Raw genomic sequence first — 18,911 nt, forward strand, 5'->3', positions numbered from 1 at the left:
GGATCAGCTAATTGACATGTCCATTCGACTGGACAATCTGCTGGCTGCCCGCGGGCGTTCAGAGAGGGTCCTGTGCGTTCCACCACCCAGCCCCTCCGCTCCCGTTCCGATGGAGTTGGGAGGGGCTGCGCCGAGGGGTACCAGAGGAGGAGGCCTTCCCTGCACCAACTGTGGTCGGAGAGGACAGACGTCTGATCGGTGCTGGAGGGGTCTGTCTGGGAGTAGAGATGGCAGGCGGTACGCTTCTCGGTCACCCCAGGTGAGTCCGCATCAAACTCACCCAGAACCCCCTGTTGGCCACATGTTTGTCTTAACCTTTTTTCTTCACTTTTTTCCATCTTCCCAGCATAGGGCGCTAGTCGATTCAGGCGCAGCTGGGAACTTTATGAATCGCGGACTCGCCCTTAAGTTAGGGATTCCGCTGGTGCCGATAGATTCTCCTTTCCCCGTGCACTCCCTAGATAGCCGGCCATTAGGGTCATGGATGGTCAGGGATACCACGGTCCCACTGGACATGGTGACGCAGGGGAATCATAGGGAGCGTATCAGTTTTTTTTATTATTGATTCGCCTGCGTTTCCAGTTGGTGCTGGGGACTCCCTGGCTGGCCCGGCACAATCCTAAAATTTCGTGGAGACAGGGGGTTCTCCAGGGGTGGCCAGAGGAGTGTTCTGGAAGGTGTTTGGGAGTTTCCATCGGTGCCACGTCGGTGGAGAGTCCAGACCAGGGTTCCACGGTGTGCATTCCACCCGAGTATGCCGATTTGGCAATCGCTTTCAGTAAAGTGAAAGCGACTAAATTACCACCTTATCGACCGGGAAGGGATTGTACGATAGATCTCCAGGTAGACGCTGCGCTTCCCAAGAGTCACGTGTACCCGCTGTCCCAGGAGGAGACGTTGGCAATGGAGACATTTGTCACGGAGTCGCTGGGACAGGGGTACATTCGGCCCTCCATTTCACCCGTCTCCTCGAGTTTCTTTTTTTGTGAGGAAAAAGGAGGGAGGTTTGCGTCCGTGTATTGATTATAGAGGTCTAAACTCCATCACATTGGGGTATAGTTACCCTCTACCTCTCATCGCTACGGTGGTGGAATCATTCCACGGAGCGCAGTTCTTCACAAAACTGGATCTCAGGAACGCGTATAGTCTGGTGCGTATTCGGACGGGAGACAAGTGGAAAACCGCATTTAGTACCACATCAGGCCACTATGAGTACCTCGTCATGCCGTATGGGTTAAAAAATGCTCCAGCCGTTTTTCCGCGCATGTGTCTCTGGTGCGCAAGGTGCTTGGTAGACTGCTGGAGCATGACCTATAAGTCAAGGCTGAGAAATGCGTGTTCTCTAAACGAGCCGTCTCTTTTCTGGGATATTGCATTTCCACCTCGGGGGTAGTGATGGAGGGAGACCGCATTAGGGCCGTGCGTAATTGGCCGACTCCGACCACGGTAAAGGAGGTGCAGCGGTTTATGGGTTTTGCCAACTACTACCTGAGGTTTATCCGGGGTTTTGGCCAGATAGCGGCTCCCATTACCTCACTGCTGAAGGGGGGCCCGGTGCGGTTGCAGTGGTCAGCAGAGGCGGACGGAGCATTCAACAAGTTGAAGGCGCTGTTCACTGATGCGCCCGTGTTGGCGCATCCGGACCCCTCTCTAGCATTCCGAGGCTGGGGTGGGTGCCGTGCTATCACAGCGCTCGGGTACGCCACCAAAACTCCGCCCCTGCGCTTTCTTCTCAAGGAAGCTCAGCCTAGCGGAGCGTAACTATGATGTGGGGGACCGGGAGTTGCTAGCGGTGGTTAGAGCTCTGAAGGTGTGGAGACACTGGCTTGAGGGGGCTAAGCACCCCTTTCTCATTTGGACCGACCACCAGAACCTGGAGTATATTCAGGCAGCTAGGAGACTTAACCCACATCAGGCAAGGTGGGCCATATTCTTCACCCGGTTCCGGTTTACATTGTCTTATAGACCGGGCTCCCAGAACGTAAAGGCTGACGCACTGTCCCGCCTTTACGACACGGAGGATGGGTCCACCGAACCTACTCCCATCCTTCCCGCCTCAAAGCTGGTAGCACCAGTGGTATGGGAGGTGGACTCGGACATCGAGCGGGCGTTACGGGCTGAACCCGCACCTCCTCAGTGTCCAGCGGGGCGAAGGTACGTGCCGCTTGGTGTTCGGGACAAACTGATTCGGTGGGCTCACGTCCTACCCTCCTCGGGTCACCCTGGGGTGACGAGGACAGTGGGGAGCCTTCAGGGGAGGTATTGGTGGCCTACTTTGGCTAAGGACGTTAAGGGTTATGTCTCCTCCTGTTCAGTGTGCGCTCAGAGTAAGGCTCCTAGGCACCTTCCTAGAGGGAAGTTACAAGCCCTCCCCATTCCACAGCGGCCATGGTCACATCTGTCCTTAGATTTCCTGACCGATCTTCTGCCGTCTCAGGGGAACACCACGGTTCTAGTGATTGTGGATCGGTTCTCTAAGTCCTGCCATCTCCTCCCGTTGCCCAGTATCCCTACAGCCCTACAGACTGCGGAGGCGTTATTCACCCATGTCTTTCGGCACTACGGGGTGCCGGAGGACATCGTTTCTGATCGGGCCCCAAATTCACGTCTCGGGTATGGAGAGCGTTCATGGAACGCTTGGGGGTCTCTGTCAGCCTGACCTCCGGTTATCACCCCGAGAGTAATGGGCAGGTGGAGAGAGTGAACCAGGAGGTGTCTAGGTTTCTGCGGTCGTATTGCCAGGATCGGCCAGGGGAGTGGGCACGATACATTCCCTGGGCTGAAATGGCTCAGAACTCACTACGCCACTCCTCTACTAACGTGTCCCCTTTTCAGTGTGTGTTGGGGTACCAGCCGGTCCTGGCACCATGGCATCCGAGCCAGACCGAGGCTCCTGCGGTGGAGGAATGGGTACAGCGCTCCAAGGAGACCTGGAGGGCCGTCCAGGAATCTCTACAACAAGCGACTGGACGGCAGAAGAGGAGTGCTGACCGCCACCGCAGTGAGGCCCCTGTGCTTGTACCGGGGGACAGGGTCTGGCTCTCGACCCGAAACCTACCTCTCCGCTTGCCCTGCCGGAAGCTGAGTCCGCAGTGTGTAGGGCCCTTTAAAGTTCTGAGGAGAATAAACAAGGTGTGTTATCGATTACAACTCCCTCCCTATTATCGTATTAACCCGTCGTTTCATGTGTCTCTCCTCAGGCTGGTGGTAGCTGGTCCCCTGCAGGACAGTGAGGTGCCGGAGGTCCCTCCCCCCCCCCCCTCTTTGGACATCGAGGGGTCCCCGGCGTACACGATCCGGGCCATTCTGGACTCAAGACGCCGGGTGAGGGGTCTGCATTGCCTCGTGGACTGGGAGGGGTACGGCCCGGAGGAGAGGTGCTGGGTACCGGTGGGGGACATCTTGGATCCATCCATGTTGAGGGATTTCCATCGCCTCCATCCGGATCGCCCTGCACCTCGTCCTCCGGGACGACCTCGAGGCCGGTGTCGGCGCGCTGCGGGAGCCGCGCGTCAGAGGGGGGGGTACTGTCACGAGTCAGACCGAGGGTGGTTTCCCTTCCCGGAACTCTCTGTCTCCTGCGTTTGACTCCACACCCACGACACCCAGAGCATTACATTATCTCTGTGTATTTGTGGAATGAAGGCTACTAGAATACAACAGGATTACAGTTGGTTTTCTTGGGTCAGAGTGAATGACGATACCAATGTTTTTCAACTGTTTTTGACAGTTTCATGTATTGTAAGCCTATCAGTTCTAAATGTGAAAAATTGAATAGAAGTTTATTGGTCAAGTACACAAGTTATCAGATGTCATAGCATGTGCAGCGAAATGCTTATGTTACTAACTCCTAAAAATGCAGTAAAATGTCAAACACGTACACAAATAATCAATTGAAAAAAACAGAAAGAGCAACAAGAAATCAGGAAATGTCGGAACAAATCCAATTAAAAACCCAAATAGCACTGTAATAGCAATCCACATGCAATCAACACGCATCTACGCCGGATGAATTCTATGAATTATATGTACAGTAGTAGATATATTAGCGGGAGCTATGTCAAGAATCCTGTATATAAATAAATGTGTGGTGTGTATAAACAGTGTAACTAAAATGCACTGTACAGTAGTAGTATAAACATTTGAATAAGCTATGTCGAAAATACAGTAGACACAGTGCATTCAGAAAGTATTCTAACCCCTTGTCTTTTTCCACATTCTGTTATGCTACAGCCTAATTCTAAAATGTATTTTTGTTTAAGTCCCCTCAGCAATCTACACACAATACCCCATAATGACAAAGTGGAAAAAGCTTTTTAAAAATGTTTGCAAATTTATAAAAAATAAAACCTAGAAAAATACCTTATTTACATAAGTATTCAGACCATTTGCTATGAGACTCGAAATTGAGCTCAGGTGCATCCAGTTTCCATTGATCATCCTTGAGATGTTTATACAACTTGATTGGAGTCCGCCCGTGGTAAATTAAATTGATTGTACATGATTTGGAAAGGCACACACCTGTCTATATAAGGTCTCACAGTTGACAGCGCATGTCAGAGCAAAAACCATGCCATGAGGTCAAACGAATTGTCTGTAGAGCGCCGATTGTGTCGAGGCACAGATCTGGGGAATGTTACCAAAACATTTCTGCAGCATTGAAGGTCCCCAAGAACACAGTGGCCTCCATCATTCTTAAATGGAAAAAGTTTGGAATTACCAAGACTCCTGGATCTGGCCGCCAAACAAAACTTAGCAACCGGGGGAGAAATGCCTTAGTCAGGGAGGTGACCATGGCTCCAGAGTTCCTCTGTGGAGATGGGAGAATCTTCCAGAAGGACAACCATCTCTGCAGGACTCCACCAATCAGACATATAAGGTAGAGTGGCCAGACGGAAGACTCTCCTCAGTAAAATGCACATGACAACCCATATAGAGTTTGCTAAAAGACACCTAAAGGACTCTCAGACCATGAGAAACAAGAATATTAATATTCAAACAAATACTTTCAGACTGTTACTCAAGTAGTATTTTACTGGGGTACTTTCATTTTTACTTGAGTAACTTTCTATTAAGGTATCTATAATTTTACTCAAGTATGACAATTGGGTACGTTTTCCACCAGTGCCACGCAATCATGAGTGAACAGGGAGTACAGGAGGGGGCTGAGCACACGCACCTATATGGGGCCCTGTGTTGAGGATCAGCGTGGCAAAGGTGTTGTTCTCTTCACCACTTGGGGTTGGCGTGTCAGGAAGTCCAGGACCCAGTTGCACAGAAAGGGGTTCTGACCCAGTATGTATGACCCAGTATGTATTATGTACCCAAATGTATATGGGTGTGTAGGTGGGTTATTATTGTGTGGAATCAGGCCAAAAGCAGCTACCGTATCCCTACTACACCTATATAGGACATCCTCTACCTCTACAACACAGCTTTCACACTTGCTTTTTCAACACTGTCCACAGTTCTAAATCACCATTTGGATACCTGGATTTCTATGGTTTGAAATAGTAAACCCAGTCCCATAACACTCAATAATCTGTGTTTTTTCAGGGGCAGAATTGAGAATGACAACCAAAACCTGGAACAGCATGTTTGGAGTGTTGCTGAGCTGGATGGATGCTTTTCACATGAGGTAGGTGTAGTCCTGCTAGTGCCATGCTGGAATTTATGTCACCTCAAATTCCTGTATCATGGTTAGTAAACGAATGCTCTAGTAGCTTGGATTAGTAAACGAGGTTTAACCAACACCAAGGCAAATGCTTTACCCTTTCTGAACATAAACCTATTCTATCATATAGGTTAGGGGAGGCTTATCACATGACTGGATTTGTTTATGAACCTATTCAAACATGACATGATATAGGTGTCATTGAAATGTCCCCAGTCCCCACAAAATAGCATGCGCTTAAGCGTGCTTCTATTTATTTACGGTCTGTTGTTTCTGGGCTTCGACAGAAGGTGGCGTCGTCCTCCGTGTATTGACTTCTATCAAAAAACCTCTTTACCCTTGTGAAAATGTTGCACTATAATCTCAGGAGGGAATTCTGAAATGGTTAAACCTATACAAATGCTCTCTACTGAATATAGGTCAGTTATAGTTAATCGTTTAATTGTGCATGTATTTAGGATATTAGGCATATTACTAGAACCAGTTCAATTGTTTTTTACGTTATACTAATGTTATGCACATAAAGTGACATCGAAATAGTAATTCGTAGCCAATACCTACAATAAGGTGCTCATTCTCAATATTAAAATACCTACTAATGTATTAACTAATAGGATTCTAATTGATCAATAGCTTGCACGGCTGCATAGGCGTATGCTTTAAACCTAGGCCTATTATTTGCACTGTGTACATTTTAGTTATCATTATCTGGAATATTCTCACCCCTTTAATCCACAGGCCTATTGGTGAATCGAATCAAATTAGAAATACGCAAAGGGGTAGGCTATTTATTACGCATATACATTTCTAGCTATATGGATTTCGATATGCATGTCGATAAGCACGACATAACAACGTACATGTGGCCATAGCAACGTGCATGTGGCCACAATAATAATACATGTGCACTTTGTTTGGCATGGCCCGAATGGGTGGAGCGTATGTTATGGCAGGCAGGCTACTGCGCTGTTTTGCTTTCTGCTCCCTCATCAGTGTGTATGCTGCGGCCGCAGTGGTAGGAGTCGGACCGCATATGCCGTCACGTAGCCTACCATAGAGCTCATAACATTAACCCAAATTCATAGCTGCAATAATTGTAATTTTGTTTATGGACGCAGTGTAGCCATTTCTCGCGATAATTTGGACTCATCCACGAATCGCAGGTGGATTTTTTTCTTTCTTCTATCCCTGAACGGAGGCTCGTTTTTTGGACAGCCAACGTGCCTATAGAGGAGACGTGGGGACGGGAGACAAGTGCGCAGTGCTCACGGAGGAAATAGTAGAGAGAGACAGCAAGCAGTGTGTTTGTTGTAAACCCACCAGGGTCTTCCTTTAGCTGTCTGGTGAGTGTGGGGAGTTCGACAGTTGCGTAATGAAATGAATATTAACTGGAGTGTGGAGAAGAATTCTAATGAACCCCGCGCTGCGTCCTACAGATGAGGACACTGTTCCCCAATGCTTCTGAGGGGAAAACGAGGATGAACCATCCAAAGCGCACGTCGGGCCTGTAGACACATTGACTTTACGTTTGTTGATAGGCTATCGTTGTTGTGGATTCATCGACGAGCCTATTGAACATTGAAACGCTGTTTTAGGTCATCACATTGGTTCTGTAGAGAAGCTAGACGTTCCCTTCACCTGCTATTGAAAATGGGCAACAGTTTCTCCAACATATCTGCTTTCCAATCCCTTCACATTGTGATGCTGGGGTTGGATTCGGCTGGCAAAACGACTGTTCTTTATCGTCTGAAATTCAACGAATTCGTAAACACCGTGCCAACAATTGGATTCAACACTGAGAAAATCAAACTCAGTAATGGTACGGCAAAGGGGATCAGCTGTCACTTCTGGGACGTCGGAGGCCAGGAGAAGCTCCGACCCCTATGGAAATCCTACAGTCGGTGCACGGACGGCATCATCTATGTGGTGGACTCGGTAGACGTCGATCGGTTGGAGGAGGCTAAAACGGAACTGCATAAAGTTACCAAATTCGCGGAGAACCAGGGGACACCGCTGCTGGTGATAGCCAACAAGCAGGACCTGCCCAAATCTCTTCCAGTCGCGGACATTGAAAAACAGCTGGCTCTCCACGAGCTCACCCCATCCACCACATACCACGTCCAACCTTGCTGCGCCATAATTGGCGAGGGACTCCACGAGGGTATGGACAAACTATATGAGATGATTGTAAAGCGGAGAAGGTCTTTAAAGCAAAAGAAGAAACGATAACGGCCGCCTATGGGTCGTAGCCTATGGACCGTTCATTAACCTAAACCTACGCCACATTACTGTATCTAAATGCTGTTTGGGTATGCCAATGTTGCCCTAAAATGACATTTACTTTGCGGTGATTGTTGTATTTCCTTTCATTGGGTTGTAAAAGTTGCTGACGCTGTGAATCCTATAGCTGAATGATGCTTTTGCACGCAAGAGGGTGATCCTATTGGTGCAAGATATTTACTAAGGTTAACCAAAACAAACTTGATATTACTTTTATCATAGGAACAAAAGCATTACATGAATGCGGGCTGGCCCGTCATTTCCTGCTTTACCACGGACTATAAATCTGTAGCTCAACATGTTATTTTGAAGAAGCATCTCATACAGTATAGGCCTATACTGTGATGGACTATGGACATTCTGACGGAATGCTTCTTTGGACAGCAAGTTTTACTTTGCACGTTAAGTGGATGTGGGTCACAATGAAATGGACCCTGTTCATTCATGGAGAAGAAAAAAACTGAAACCAAGATATCTGTATTATGAAAGTCACACCTCAGTCCCTGTATGGGTTTATTAATGCAGAGGTCAACAAGGCTTTGGAGCGTTGAAGTTTACTATGCGTGGTGGACTGAGGATAACATTGTCTGCAACGTGGTCCACTACTTTGCACTTTTAATTTCCTAACAAAATAGTAGAGTACTACACTGTATAGCAAAAAACAGGCTGTGTATGTACCAAAAAGCCCAAATTGAATTATTTTTTGAATATTAAAATGTATACAAAATGCATGGTGACTGATTACTTTTATTTCCATGATGTGATAGAGGAATGTAAAATGTAATCTACAGTAAGAGGATAATGTCAACAGCTGGCCAAGATGACGGTGATCAACAGGAGATGTATTTTAAACCTGGTGAACTGTCGACCTGAACACATGGACTGGTTTGTCTCTATATCTCCCCTGAGAGACCCTCACATTTCGAAGGTGTGTATTGGGGAGAGGAGAGGAAGACAGGAGGGGCGGTCACAGTCTATCAATGAACTAATGGGAATCTATTCAATGTTGTCACTTGATCTCTCAAAATGTCTCTATTTAACACATGCTCAAGCCTATCGTGGTTTGTGAGTTGGTGTTAGAATGTAGGTGTTAGAATGTAGGTGTTTTGGATAGGCCTACCCGTTGGTGTTAGAATGTAGGTGTTTTGGATAGGCCTACCCGTTGGTGTTAGAATGTAGGTGTTTTGGATAGGCCTACCCGTTGGTGTTAGAATGTAGGTGTTTTGGATAGGCCTACCCGTTGGTGTTTTGGATAGGCCTACCCGTTGGTGTTTTGGATAGGCCTACCCGTTGGTGTTAGAATGTAGGTGTTTTGGATAGGCCTACCCATTGGTGTTGGATGAGTCTCAACGTTCTATTGTATTCACAGTCCAATATCAAGCAAAGCAAGGGTTAATTTGTGTGTCATTTTTAGAGCTGCAATGCGTTGTCATATGTATTTGTGCACAGACCTTGTTAGGAGAGGTCATTCAATTCACTGTTGGGTAGCAGTAACTATCTTTGTGTGTACCAGAGTTTGGAAACTTGAGTTTCCTAGCATGCTGTATCACTCTCACTCACTCAATCACTCTCAGCTATGGCACGCACATACACACACAGCAGTCTTTCTCCCTCTTTTGCACTCATACACGTGCATTTGCTCTCTCTCAAACACACACACACACCTCCTCATCCCCTCTCTCTGTTAGTGATTAGGATATCCATTGGAGTGTGAAAGAAGAAAAGAGATTCTTTGGGAGGGGATTTGACTAGATGTGATACAGCTTCAATCAAATTTGACATTTTGTTGCAGGTTAGGAGAACTTACACAACAGCGTTGGATAATTAACATAGCAGGTTAGGATAATTAGGTTAAGGTTAGGAAAAGGGTTAGGGTTAGATCAAATGCAAAAACGTTTGATGTTATTTGGACAAAAGCTGTGTCCCTTCAAGGTAGGTGAACATTTCCCCTGAGTCAGAGGTAACAGTACCAGTACTTTGTGTGTGACCCAGCCAGCCATACCCTGGTAGTGTATTTGCACTATAGGTCAGGTCACAGGAGGGGATGGTTACCTGATATTGGCAAGACTGTTTGATCAGTCCGTCTGTGTGTAGCTATGTTCCTACTATGCAATCATCATTGCCATGTATGTATATGTATAGACCATGGCACTGCCATATTCTGACCATTAACACTATGAAAATAGTTTTCTTAGTCATGACTCATGAGTATGGGTATAGTAACCAGCGGTTCTTACTACAGTATATTCCCTCACTCAAAGGCTGTGTGGTGTTTTTCCATAAGTTGACACGACTTGCGTGAAGTGCAGAGGGAGTATGTGTGCATGTCCTTTGATGTTATTTAGTCTTCACTGTAGATACAGCACATGTTTGCCTGTTGGGTAAACGGGCTCTGACAGATGACTCAATAGTAACTGGTGTATTCCCAGAAAGAGAGAGACCACACTGAGCAAAGGAAGCCATTGTGAAAGCACTAAAGCACAGCTAGAGGTGGTTTTCTTAGGACATCCAAGTTCTATGGCAAGAACAGCAATGGGCAAACCCTCAGTGGTTTTAGAGACCTGGCCATTTTGTTAACCCTTTGGTTTGGTTGTAACTATTGTTCACTATTAAAAATACACATTTTATTATCAATTTCCTCATCTAAAAAGTCTAAATGTTTGGCCTTTGAGGGTTTACCGGAGTTTGATCATCGTAAATGGATTGTATATACAAAGGTTATTTGTCAGGTGATAGATTTTACACTCAATTGAACAGATGTGAGTGCTAATGATAGGAAAGGTCAGAGGTGACAGGAGCGAACCCAATACTCATTTGTCTCCTCACTCTTAATGCCTGCTAATGAACTACTGCTGTTTCCTTCTGTTTTATGTTGTCTCTCACTTTTATGTCAATTCATGAGAAACAATGAGAATCAACAACATTCTTTTGCCAAAACATACCAAGATTATGCAAATGTTAATAAAAATGAAATTAGCTGACATCATATCTGCAATTCAGAAAGGGGATTTGCTGTACATTTGAGCCTAGACAACAATGTGACCTCCAAAAGTGCTTGTTTTGTCCCTTCTTTAAGCTAGTTTCTGTTGATAAGAACTTAGTTATACTGTTACAAAGACTTTTCACGGGTCAAGAGAGACAATGGCAAGGCAGTAGTGTACAATTACTCCACCCCACCAGTATAGCAGATGGTTCCTTATTTCACAGGGCCTACTCTCCAACTGGGCGCTAATGAAGTGCTAAATGTATCAGTTTGTTCATATTTGCTTAGCTTGAGTCTTCTTTGCTCTAATAATTATTCTCCATTCATTTGACACAGAAGGAGAGAGAAAAAATCAGTGAAATCCACATTACCATTTTGGGAGGCACAGTTGTGTCAATAGCTCGCTGTTGCCGGGGAGACGGTTACCAAAATACCTACGGTAACAACAAACATCTATTAATAAAGGGATTATTATTTAATGAACTGTGTATAATTGTTGAGGAGTGTGAGGGGCTCACCTCAGCCTCTTGTCTGATACTGGAGAAGAGGGTTAAGAGGTGGATGGTGGCCCCTGGCCTAAACTTGATGGAAATTCAATATTAATGGTAATCCATTTTAAAAGTTACTCTTCAATTCGACAAGGAAAGATGGTAATGCTGAGGTAGTGGGGGAAGAGGGATATGTCAGTACAACAACACAGTATGCTGCAATCCAAAGACAATGCTTCACAACCCACTCTACGGTGACGATGATCATGAACGTTTTGCAATTTCGAATTATTGATCTTTTTCCCCGTTCTTGTTTTCCTTCAATAGCCTATATGGTGGCTGACAGACAGGACACATGTTAGTTGACACAGGATGCAAAGAAGCCAGAGATAGTGAATGGAGAAGTTCAGAACATCCCGAGACATTTGACATGGTTGTTTTATTACCTTGTGTCTAAATATACAAGGGGAAGGTTAATCAGGCTAATACGCAGTTAGTTAGTTGCACACGTCTTAACAGTTGGATACACATGCACTCCATGCACATTCCCAATTTGAACTCCCATATTTAAAAGGATATCTGAGGGGGAAGTCCAGGATGTTAATAGTTAGGGTGTTTGTGTAAAAGACACTCCTTAACCTCCTGGTATAATAAACCTTATGAAGCAAAGATCATGCTGACGGAGATGTAAAGTTAGGCCAACAATAACATCTAGTGAGGGGAGAGGACACTGGAGACGAGAGGGTTCAATGCAAAAACAAACACAGTGTACACTCCTTTCTGTCGCGACATTGTGCTCTTATGAAGTAGCTATTTTCTCTTATGTGACCCAGGCATGTTTGTGCAGGACATAGCACTCCCTTCGCAGATACGGTATTATTCTTTCAAGGACGGTATGTACAATTGTATAACATTCAGATAGGGTCAGAAGAACTAAGTTGGTGACCAAATTAGAAACGTTTCATCTTTGTTAGCCACAGTACAACTACACAATTTTGCCTCTTAACTCGGCTCTCCTTCTTCTTTGTTTCTTTTTCTTCCTCCTCCTCCTTTGTTGTTTTCCGCTAGCTCTCTAATTACCCACTTACAGCAATAGGAGTCGTCGTGTCAGGGCAAAAGAAACCGCCTCAACAGGAGTGAGGAGGATTAACACACTGCATAACCATCCAGCAACATGACAGTCTTTCTTTTCCTTTTTTTGGGGTGCCGTGTTGTTCTTATTGTTCATAGAAATGTGGTTCCATTTCTGAGAAAAAGTAAGGCTAACGTGCCGGTTGTGTTATTCCAGATTCCTAAGTGTAATCTTTTGCACTCAACCTGCAATCAATACCACTGAATCTTTCACTGTTGATAATTCCCATGGGTTCAGTTGTCTCTCATGAACCATAAGCAACAACTGATTGCATTTTATATAGCACCTTTCCACCTACATAAACGCACAAAGCACTTTACATAGTAAGGGGTGAAACTCATCACTAATGTGTAGCACCCACTTGGATGATGCACAGCAACTATTTTATGCCAGAACACTCACCAACACTCACCATTTGCTATCATGTTGGGATATTTAAGAAAGGATATATATGCAAATTGGGGAAATTATTAGGTAGACATGATTGGAAGAGGCCAGGTTGAATATTTAGCCAGAACACCAGGGTTAACACCCATACTCTTACGATGAGTGCCATGGGATGTTTAATGACCACAGAGAGTCGGGACACCCACCCATGTAGATTTTTTCAATTGTTTAAGCACAATTTTGAAAACAGGGCCCGGTTTGTCAAAACACGACACACAATTAGCACAACACTTCAGATCATTTGCAAAATGGAACACTTTTGTCAAAACTATACACAACTTCATAAAAATAATATTTTGTTACCATACGAAACACACACATTTCATATGACTTCAATCTTTTTGAACCAGTTACACACTGCTGTTGCTAACCTCAAACACTTTCAGCAAGTCTAATTGTCAGTGATTAGAGTGCTGTAAATGAAGTACACAGAGAAAGTGCAACTATACAAACACTACACAAGACCAATGCTGCAGACTGAGGAAAATATCATTTATTTCTCTCCATATACCCAAATCTGTCAACATGGAGAATCACAACAAAACATGTCCCAGTTTTCATGCTACTACAGTAGTGTGCATAACACTGTTAGCTCAGCAAACAACAGACAAACGTACAATACAGTATCCAGTACAGGTTACAATTACAGTAAATAACAACAACAACAAACATAAAATACTGTATCCAGTACAGGTTACAATTACAGTAAATAACAACAACAGACAAACATAAAATACTGTATCCAGTACAGGTTACAATTACAGTAAATAACAACAACAATAAGCATAAAATACTGTATCCAGTACAGGTTACAATTACAGTAAATAACAACAAAAACATTTTAAAAAATCTGAAAAGAACTGACAATATTGTACAGAAAATACTACAGTAAACATACTATACATTATCTCTTCGCCTAGCTGGATCTGTCAGAGAATTTCATCATCACAAGCAATATCGTCATTAGCAAGACAACGTGGGAAGAATCGTCTTGAATGTCGAATCCATCCTTGGTCACAACCTCCATGGCCTGAATGAGGGGTACCTGAGCCTGGGGCTGGAAATCGTAAACCTTCCTGGCCTGAATGAGGGCTACCTGAGCCTGGGGCTGTAGATTGTAAACCTTCCTGGCCTGAATGAGGGCTACCTGAGCCTGGGGCTGGAGATCGTAAACCTTCCACCGCCATGCAGAGAAAAACTCTTCGATAGGGTTTAGAAACTGAGAGTATGGTGGAAGGTATAGTACTGTCAACTGTGGATGGTGTAGAAACCAGTTCTGGACCAAAGCAGAGGTGGAATGACACAATGACCCAGATGACCGTGTATTGCATCTGGTGCATTTCATTACCTGCTGTGACGATGTGGTGCAATCGGGCCAAAAATGTGAGAATGTGAGGTGTGTTGTAAGGGCCCATTTTGGCATGACGGAGGACAAGCCCATGCTGTGAAATGGCAGCGCAAAGGGTGATGTTACCCCCACGTTGCCCAGGGACATTGATTATAGCCCTGTGGCCAATGATATTTCTGCCTCTTCCTCTACCTCCTTCTCCTCCTCTGTGTACTCCTCCTCTCACCCTCACTCTTCTTCTGACTCCTTCCATTTTGGTTGAAGGCAGGTGAACCTAACTGCTGCATTTTTATAGTGCTTAAACCTGATTGGTGTGTCTACAATTTAGCAATCATGTGTTTGTGCACCTGATGGCTGTGTTTAACAGATTGGCTCATAGGTGTGGTAATTTGACAGTCAGTGTTTTGGAATTGCAAGGAAGTGACATCATGTGTTTAGTGTTTTGCAAATCACTGTGTGTAATGTTTTGCAAATAGTGTGAAGCTGACAATGTGCTTACAGTTGTGCAAATCTAGCCTTGTGTTTTGCTCCTTGAGTGTAAGGTTTTGCTAATTGTGGGAAAAGTTCAATTTCAGTATGTAAGCAATCGTAAAAAACTGTAACATCTCATCCAAATGACAGCACCTTAAGCAGGGCTACATCCCCTTCCCTGCCCTGGGGCATTGGGTTTTCCTTAGACCAGAGGGAAGAGAGCCCCTTACTGCCCCTACAACACCACTTCCAGCACCATCTGGTTTCCCATCCAGGGACTGACCAGGACCAACCCTGCTTATTAGCTCCAGAGCCAAGCCAGCAGTGGGATGCAGGGTGGTATGCTGCTGGCTGGGAGCATTCCGTCATTGCCTCATTCCTTTGTTCCTCAATTGCATTACTTCATTCAGAAACATTTTTTTTCCATGACCCTGTCTGATAGCACATGGAAAACCATTATCCCTGGTGTGTGTGTACTGTAGATATGTGGCTATGTGACTGTGCCAACACAACGACTCTTGTGACTGCATGTTTTCTCAGCTGCATTATGTCCTGCAGGGGTGATAAAACACATAATATTTGGGTTGTCCCTGCATGGTATATGTAGGTCAGTGTGTGTGTGTGTGTTCAGAAGCCTATATAAACACTGTATGATGTGTGTGTGTGTGTGTGTGTGTGTGTGTGTGTGTGTGTGTGTGTGTGTGTGTGTGTGTGTGTGTGTGTGTGTGTGTGTGTGTGTGTGTGTGTGTGTGTGTGTGTGTGTGTGTGTGTGTGGAGAGAATTACAGGAAATGTAAAAAAAAAGAAAAGAAATCTCTCTGCCATCAAGAAATGGTCCACCAAATCTCTCTTAGGACCCCCAAAAAGCTACGGCCGCCCCTGGTTAAGTACACACTATTAGTATGGACACTGGTAAGGGACAATGATCTGTTGAACTAGATGTGGTGTGATGCTTGAATGCTAAGTTATTTTACTGAGCTGGACTGGTGTAGTTTTAACTTGCCGTTGACCAACTGAAGACTAAATGGTGTTTAGATTGGTGGCAGTCACTAACATTAGTTTGTAATATTCGGTAAACTGCAGAGTTGACATAGGTAACAGGTAATGAATGCAGACAAAGACAATGGATAGATTGAATGCACACACACCACCATGCACAACCACACAGCCTCCTCAATTAAAATACTAATGTGCTGGTGCAGGCAGAACAGCCAGCGAAACTGACAGAGGCTGAGAACACTTTGGGTGAAATTAGCATTTGGAGCAAACAGGCACAGCAAAGGGGGATGGGGAGGGGTGAGAAGGGGTGAGGTGGCCAGGATACAGCCAGCCGGGTGTTTAAGCAAACATCATCTGTCAAGGCCCAGCGACCACTAGTCCTCTCACCAGTTAATTTGTCCATGACCTTTTCGGGTCTGACAGATAGCTGCTGAGTCACACGGTATGAATGGTCATGCAGGCAGCACCATCTCTCTCTCTCTCTCTCTCCCCATCTCTCTCTCTCCCCCTCCCCATCTCTCTCTCCGCCATCTCTTTTCCCCTCCCCATCTCTCTCTCTCTCTCAATTCAATTCAAGGGGCTTTATTGGCATGGGAAACATGTGTTAACATTGCCAAAGCAAGTGAGGTAGATAATATACAAAAGTGAAATAAACAATAAAAATTAACAGTAAACATTACACATACAGAAGTTTCAAAACAATAAAGACATTACAAATGTCATATTATATATACTGTATATATACAGTGTTGTAACAATGTACAAATGGTTAAAGTACACATGGGAAATTAAATAAGCATAAATATGGGTTGTATTTACAATAGCGTTTGTTCTTCACTGGTTGCCCTTTTCTTGTGGCAACAGGTCACAAATCTTGCTGCTGTGATGGCACACTGTGGAATTTCACCCAGTAGATATGGGAGTTTATCAGAATTGGATTTGTTTTCGAATTCTTTGTGGATCTGTGTTATCTGAGGGAAATATGTCTCTCTAATATGGTCATACATTGGGCTCCTGGTTAGGAAGTGCAGCTCAGTTTCCACCTCATTTTGTGGGCAGTGTGCACATAGCCTGTCTTCTCTTGAGAGCCATGTCTGCCTACGGCGGCCTTTCTCAATAGCAAGGCTATGCTCACTGAGTCTGTACATAGTCAAAGCTTTCCTTAAATTTGGGTCAGTCACAGTGGTCAGGTATTCTGCCATTGTGTACTCTCTGTTTAGGGCCAAATAGAATTCTAGCTTGCTCTGTTTTTTTGTTAATTCTTTCCAATGTGTCAAGTAATTATCTTTTTGTTTTCTCATGATTTGGTTGGGTCTAATTGTGCTGCTGTGATGGGGCTCTGTGGGGTGTGTTTGTGTTTGTGAACAGAGCCACAGAACCAGCTTTCTTAGGGGACTCTTCTCCAGGTTCATCTCACTGTAGGTGATGGCTTTGTTATGGAAGGTTTGGGAATCTCTTCCTTTTAGGTGGTTGTAAAATTTAACATCTCTTTTCTGGATTTTGATCATTAGTGGGTATCGGCCTAATTCTGCTCTGCATGCATTATTTGGTGTTCTACATTGTACACTGAGAATATTTTTGCAGAATTCTGCATGCAGAGTCTCAATTTAGTGTTTGTCCCATTTTGTGAAGTCTTGGTTGGTGAGCGGACCCCAGACCTCACAACAATAAAGGGCAATGGGCTCTATGACTGATTCAAGTATTTTTAGCCAGATCCTAATTGGTATTTTTGAATTTTATGTTCCTTTTGATGGCATAGAATGCCCTTCTTGCCCTGTCTCTCAGATCGTTCACAGCTTTGTGGAAGTTACCTGTGCCGCTGATGTTTAGGCCAAGGTATGTATAGTTTTTTTGTGTGCTCTAGGGCAATGGTGTCTAGATGGAATTTGTATTTGTAGTCCTGGCGACTGGACCATTTTTGGAACACCACTAATTTGGTCTTACTGATATTTACTGTCAGGGCCCAGGTCTGGCAGAATCTGTGCAGAATATCTAGGTGCTGGTGTAGGCCCTCCTTGGTTGCTGACAGAAGCACCAGATCATCAGTAAACAGTAGACATTTGACTTCAGATTCTAGTAGGGTGAGGCAGACTGTTCTCAAGTGCCCGCGCCAATTCGTTGATATATATGTTGAAGAGGGTGGGGCTTAAGTTGCATCCCTGTCTCACTCCACGGCCCTGTGGGAAGAAATGTGTGTGTTTTTTGCCAATTTTAACCGCACACTTGTTGTTTGTGTACATGGATTTTATAATGTTGTATGTTTTACCCCCAACACCACTTTCCATCAATTTGTATAGCAGACCCTCATGCCAAATTGAATCGAAGGCTTTTTTGACATCAACAAAGCATGAGAAGACTTTGCCTTTGGTTTGTTTGGTTGTCAATTAGGGTGTGCGGGGTGAATACATGGTCTGTTGTACGGTAATTTGACATTTTTAATTTATTTTTTTATTTTACTAGGCAAGTCAGTTAAGAACAAATTCTTATTTTCAATGACAGCCTAAGAATAGTGGGTTAACTGGCTGTTCAAGGGCAGAACGACAGATTTGTACCTTGTCAGCTTGGGGATTTGAACTTGCAACCTTTCGGTTACTAGTCCAACACTCTAACCACTAGGCTATCCTGCCGCCCCATTGTTTTCATTGAGGAAATGTATGAGCCTGCTGTTAATGATAATGCAGAGGATTTTTCCAAGGTTACTGTTGACGCATATCCCACGGTAGTTATTGGGGTCAAATTTGTCTCCACTTTTGTGGATTGGGGTGATCAGTCTTTGGGTCCAAATATTGGGGAAGATGCCAGAGCTAAGGATGATGTTAAAGAGTTTTTGTATAGCCAATTGGAATGTGTTGTCTGTATATTTGATCATTTCAACACCACGTGCCTTTTTGAGTTGGAGGATTTTTATGTTGTTCTATAGCTCATTCAAGGTAATTGGAGAATCCAGTGGGTTCTGGAAGTCTTTAATAGTTGATTCTAAGATTTGTATTTGATCATGTATATGTTTTTGCTCTTTATTCTTTGTTATAGAGCCAAATATATTGGAAAAGTGGTTTACCCATACATAAATAATTATTTGTGTTGTTGCTT

General features: G+C 44.5%; 1 protein-coding gene across 1 annotated transcript; it reads left to right on the top strand.

Annotated features, from left to right (window-relative positions):
* Positions 1-6,647: 6,647 nt before the first annotated feature.
* On the top strand, positions 6,648-8,683 carry LOC124043927 (ADP-ribosylation factor-like protein 4C). Its single transcript, XM_046363084.1, has one exon. It carries the CDS (start codon positions 7,325-7,327, stop codon positions 7,901-7,903), a length of 579 nt encoding a protein of 192 aa, XP_046219040.1. The 5' UTR covers positions 6,648-7,324; the 3' UTR covers positions 7,904-8,683.
* Positions 8,684-18,911: the final 10,228 nt, after the last annotated feature.

The sequence above is a fragment of the Oncorhynchus gorbuscha genome, linkage group LG09, assembly GCF_021184085.1.
Source record: "Oncorhynchus gorbuscha isolate QuinsamMale2020 ecotype Even-year linkage group LG09, OgorEven_v1.0, whole genome shotgun sequence".
Taxonomy (NCBI): Eukaryota; Metazoa; Chordata; class Actinopteri; order Salmoniformes; family Salmonidae; genus Oncorhynchus; species Oncorhynchus gorbuscha.

Excerpts from the sequence above, each read along its gene's own strand:
- LOC124043927 (XM_046363084.1), top strand. The coding sequence starts at position 7,325 with ATGGGCAACAGTTTCTCCAACATATCTGCTTTCCAATCCCTTCACATT.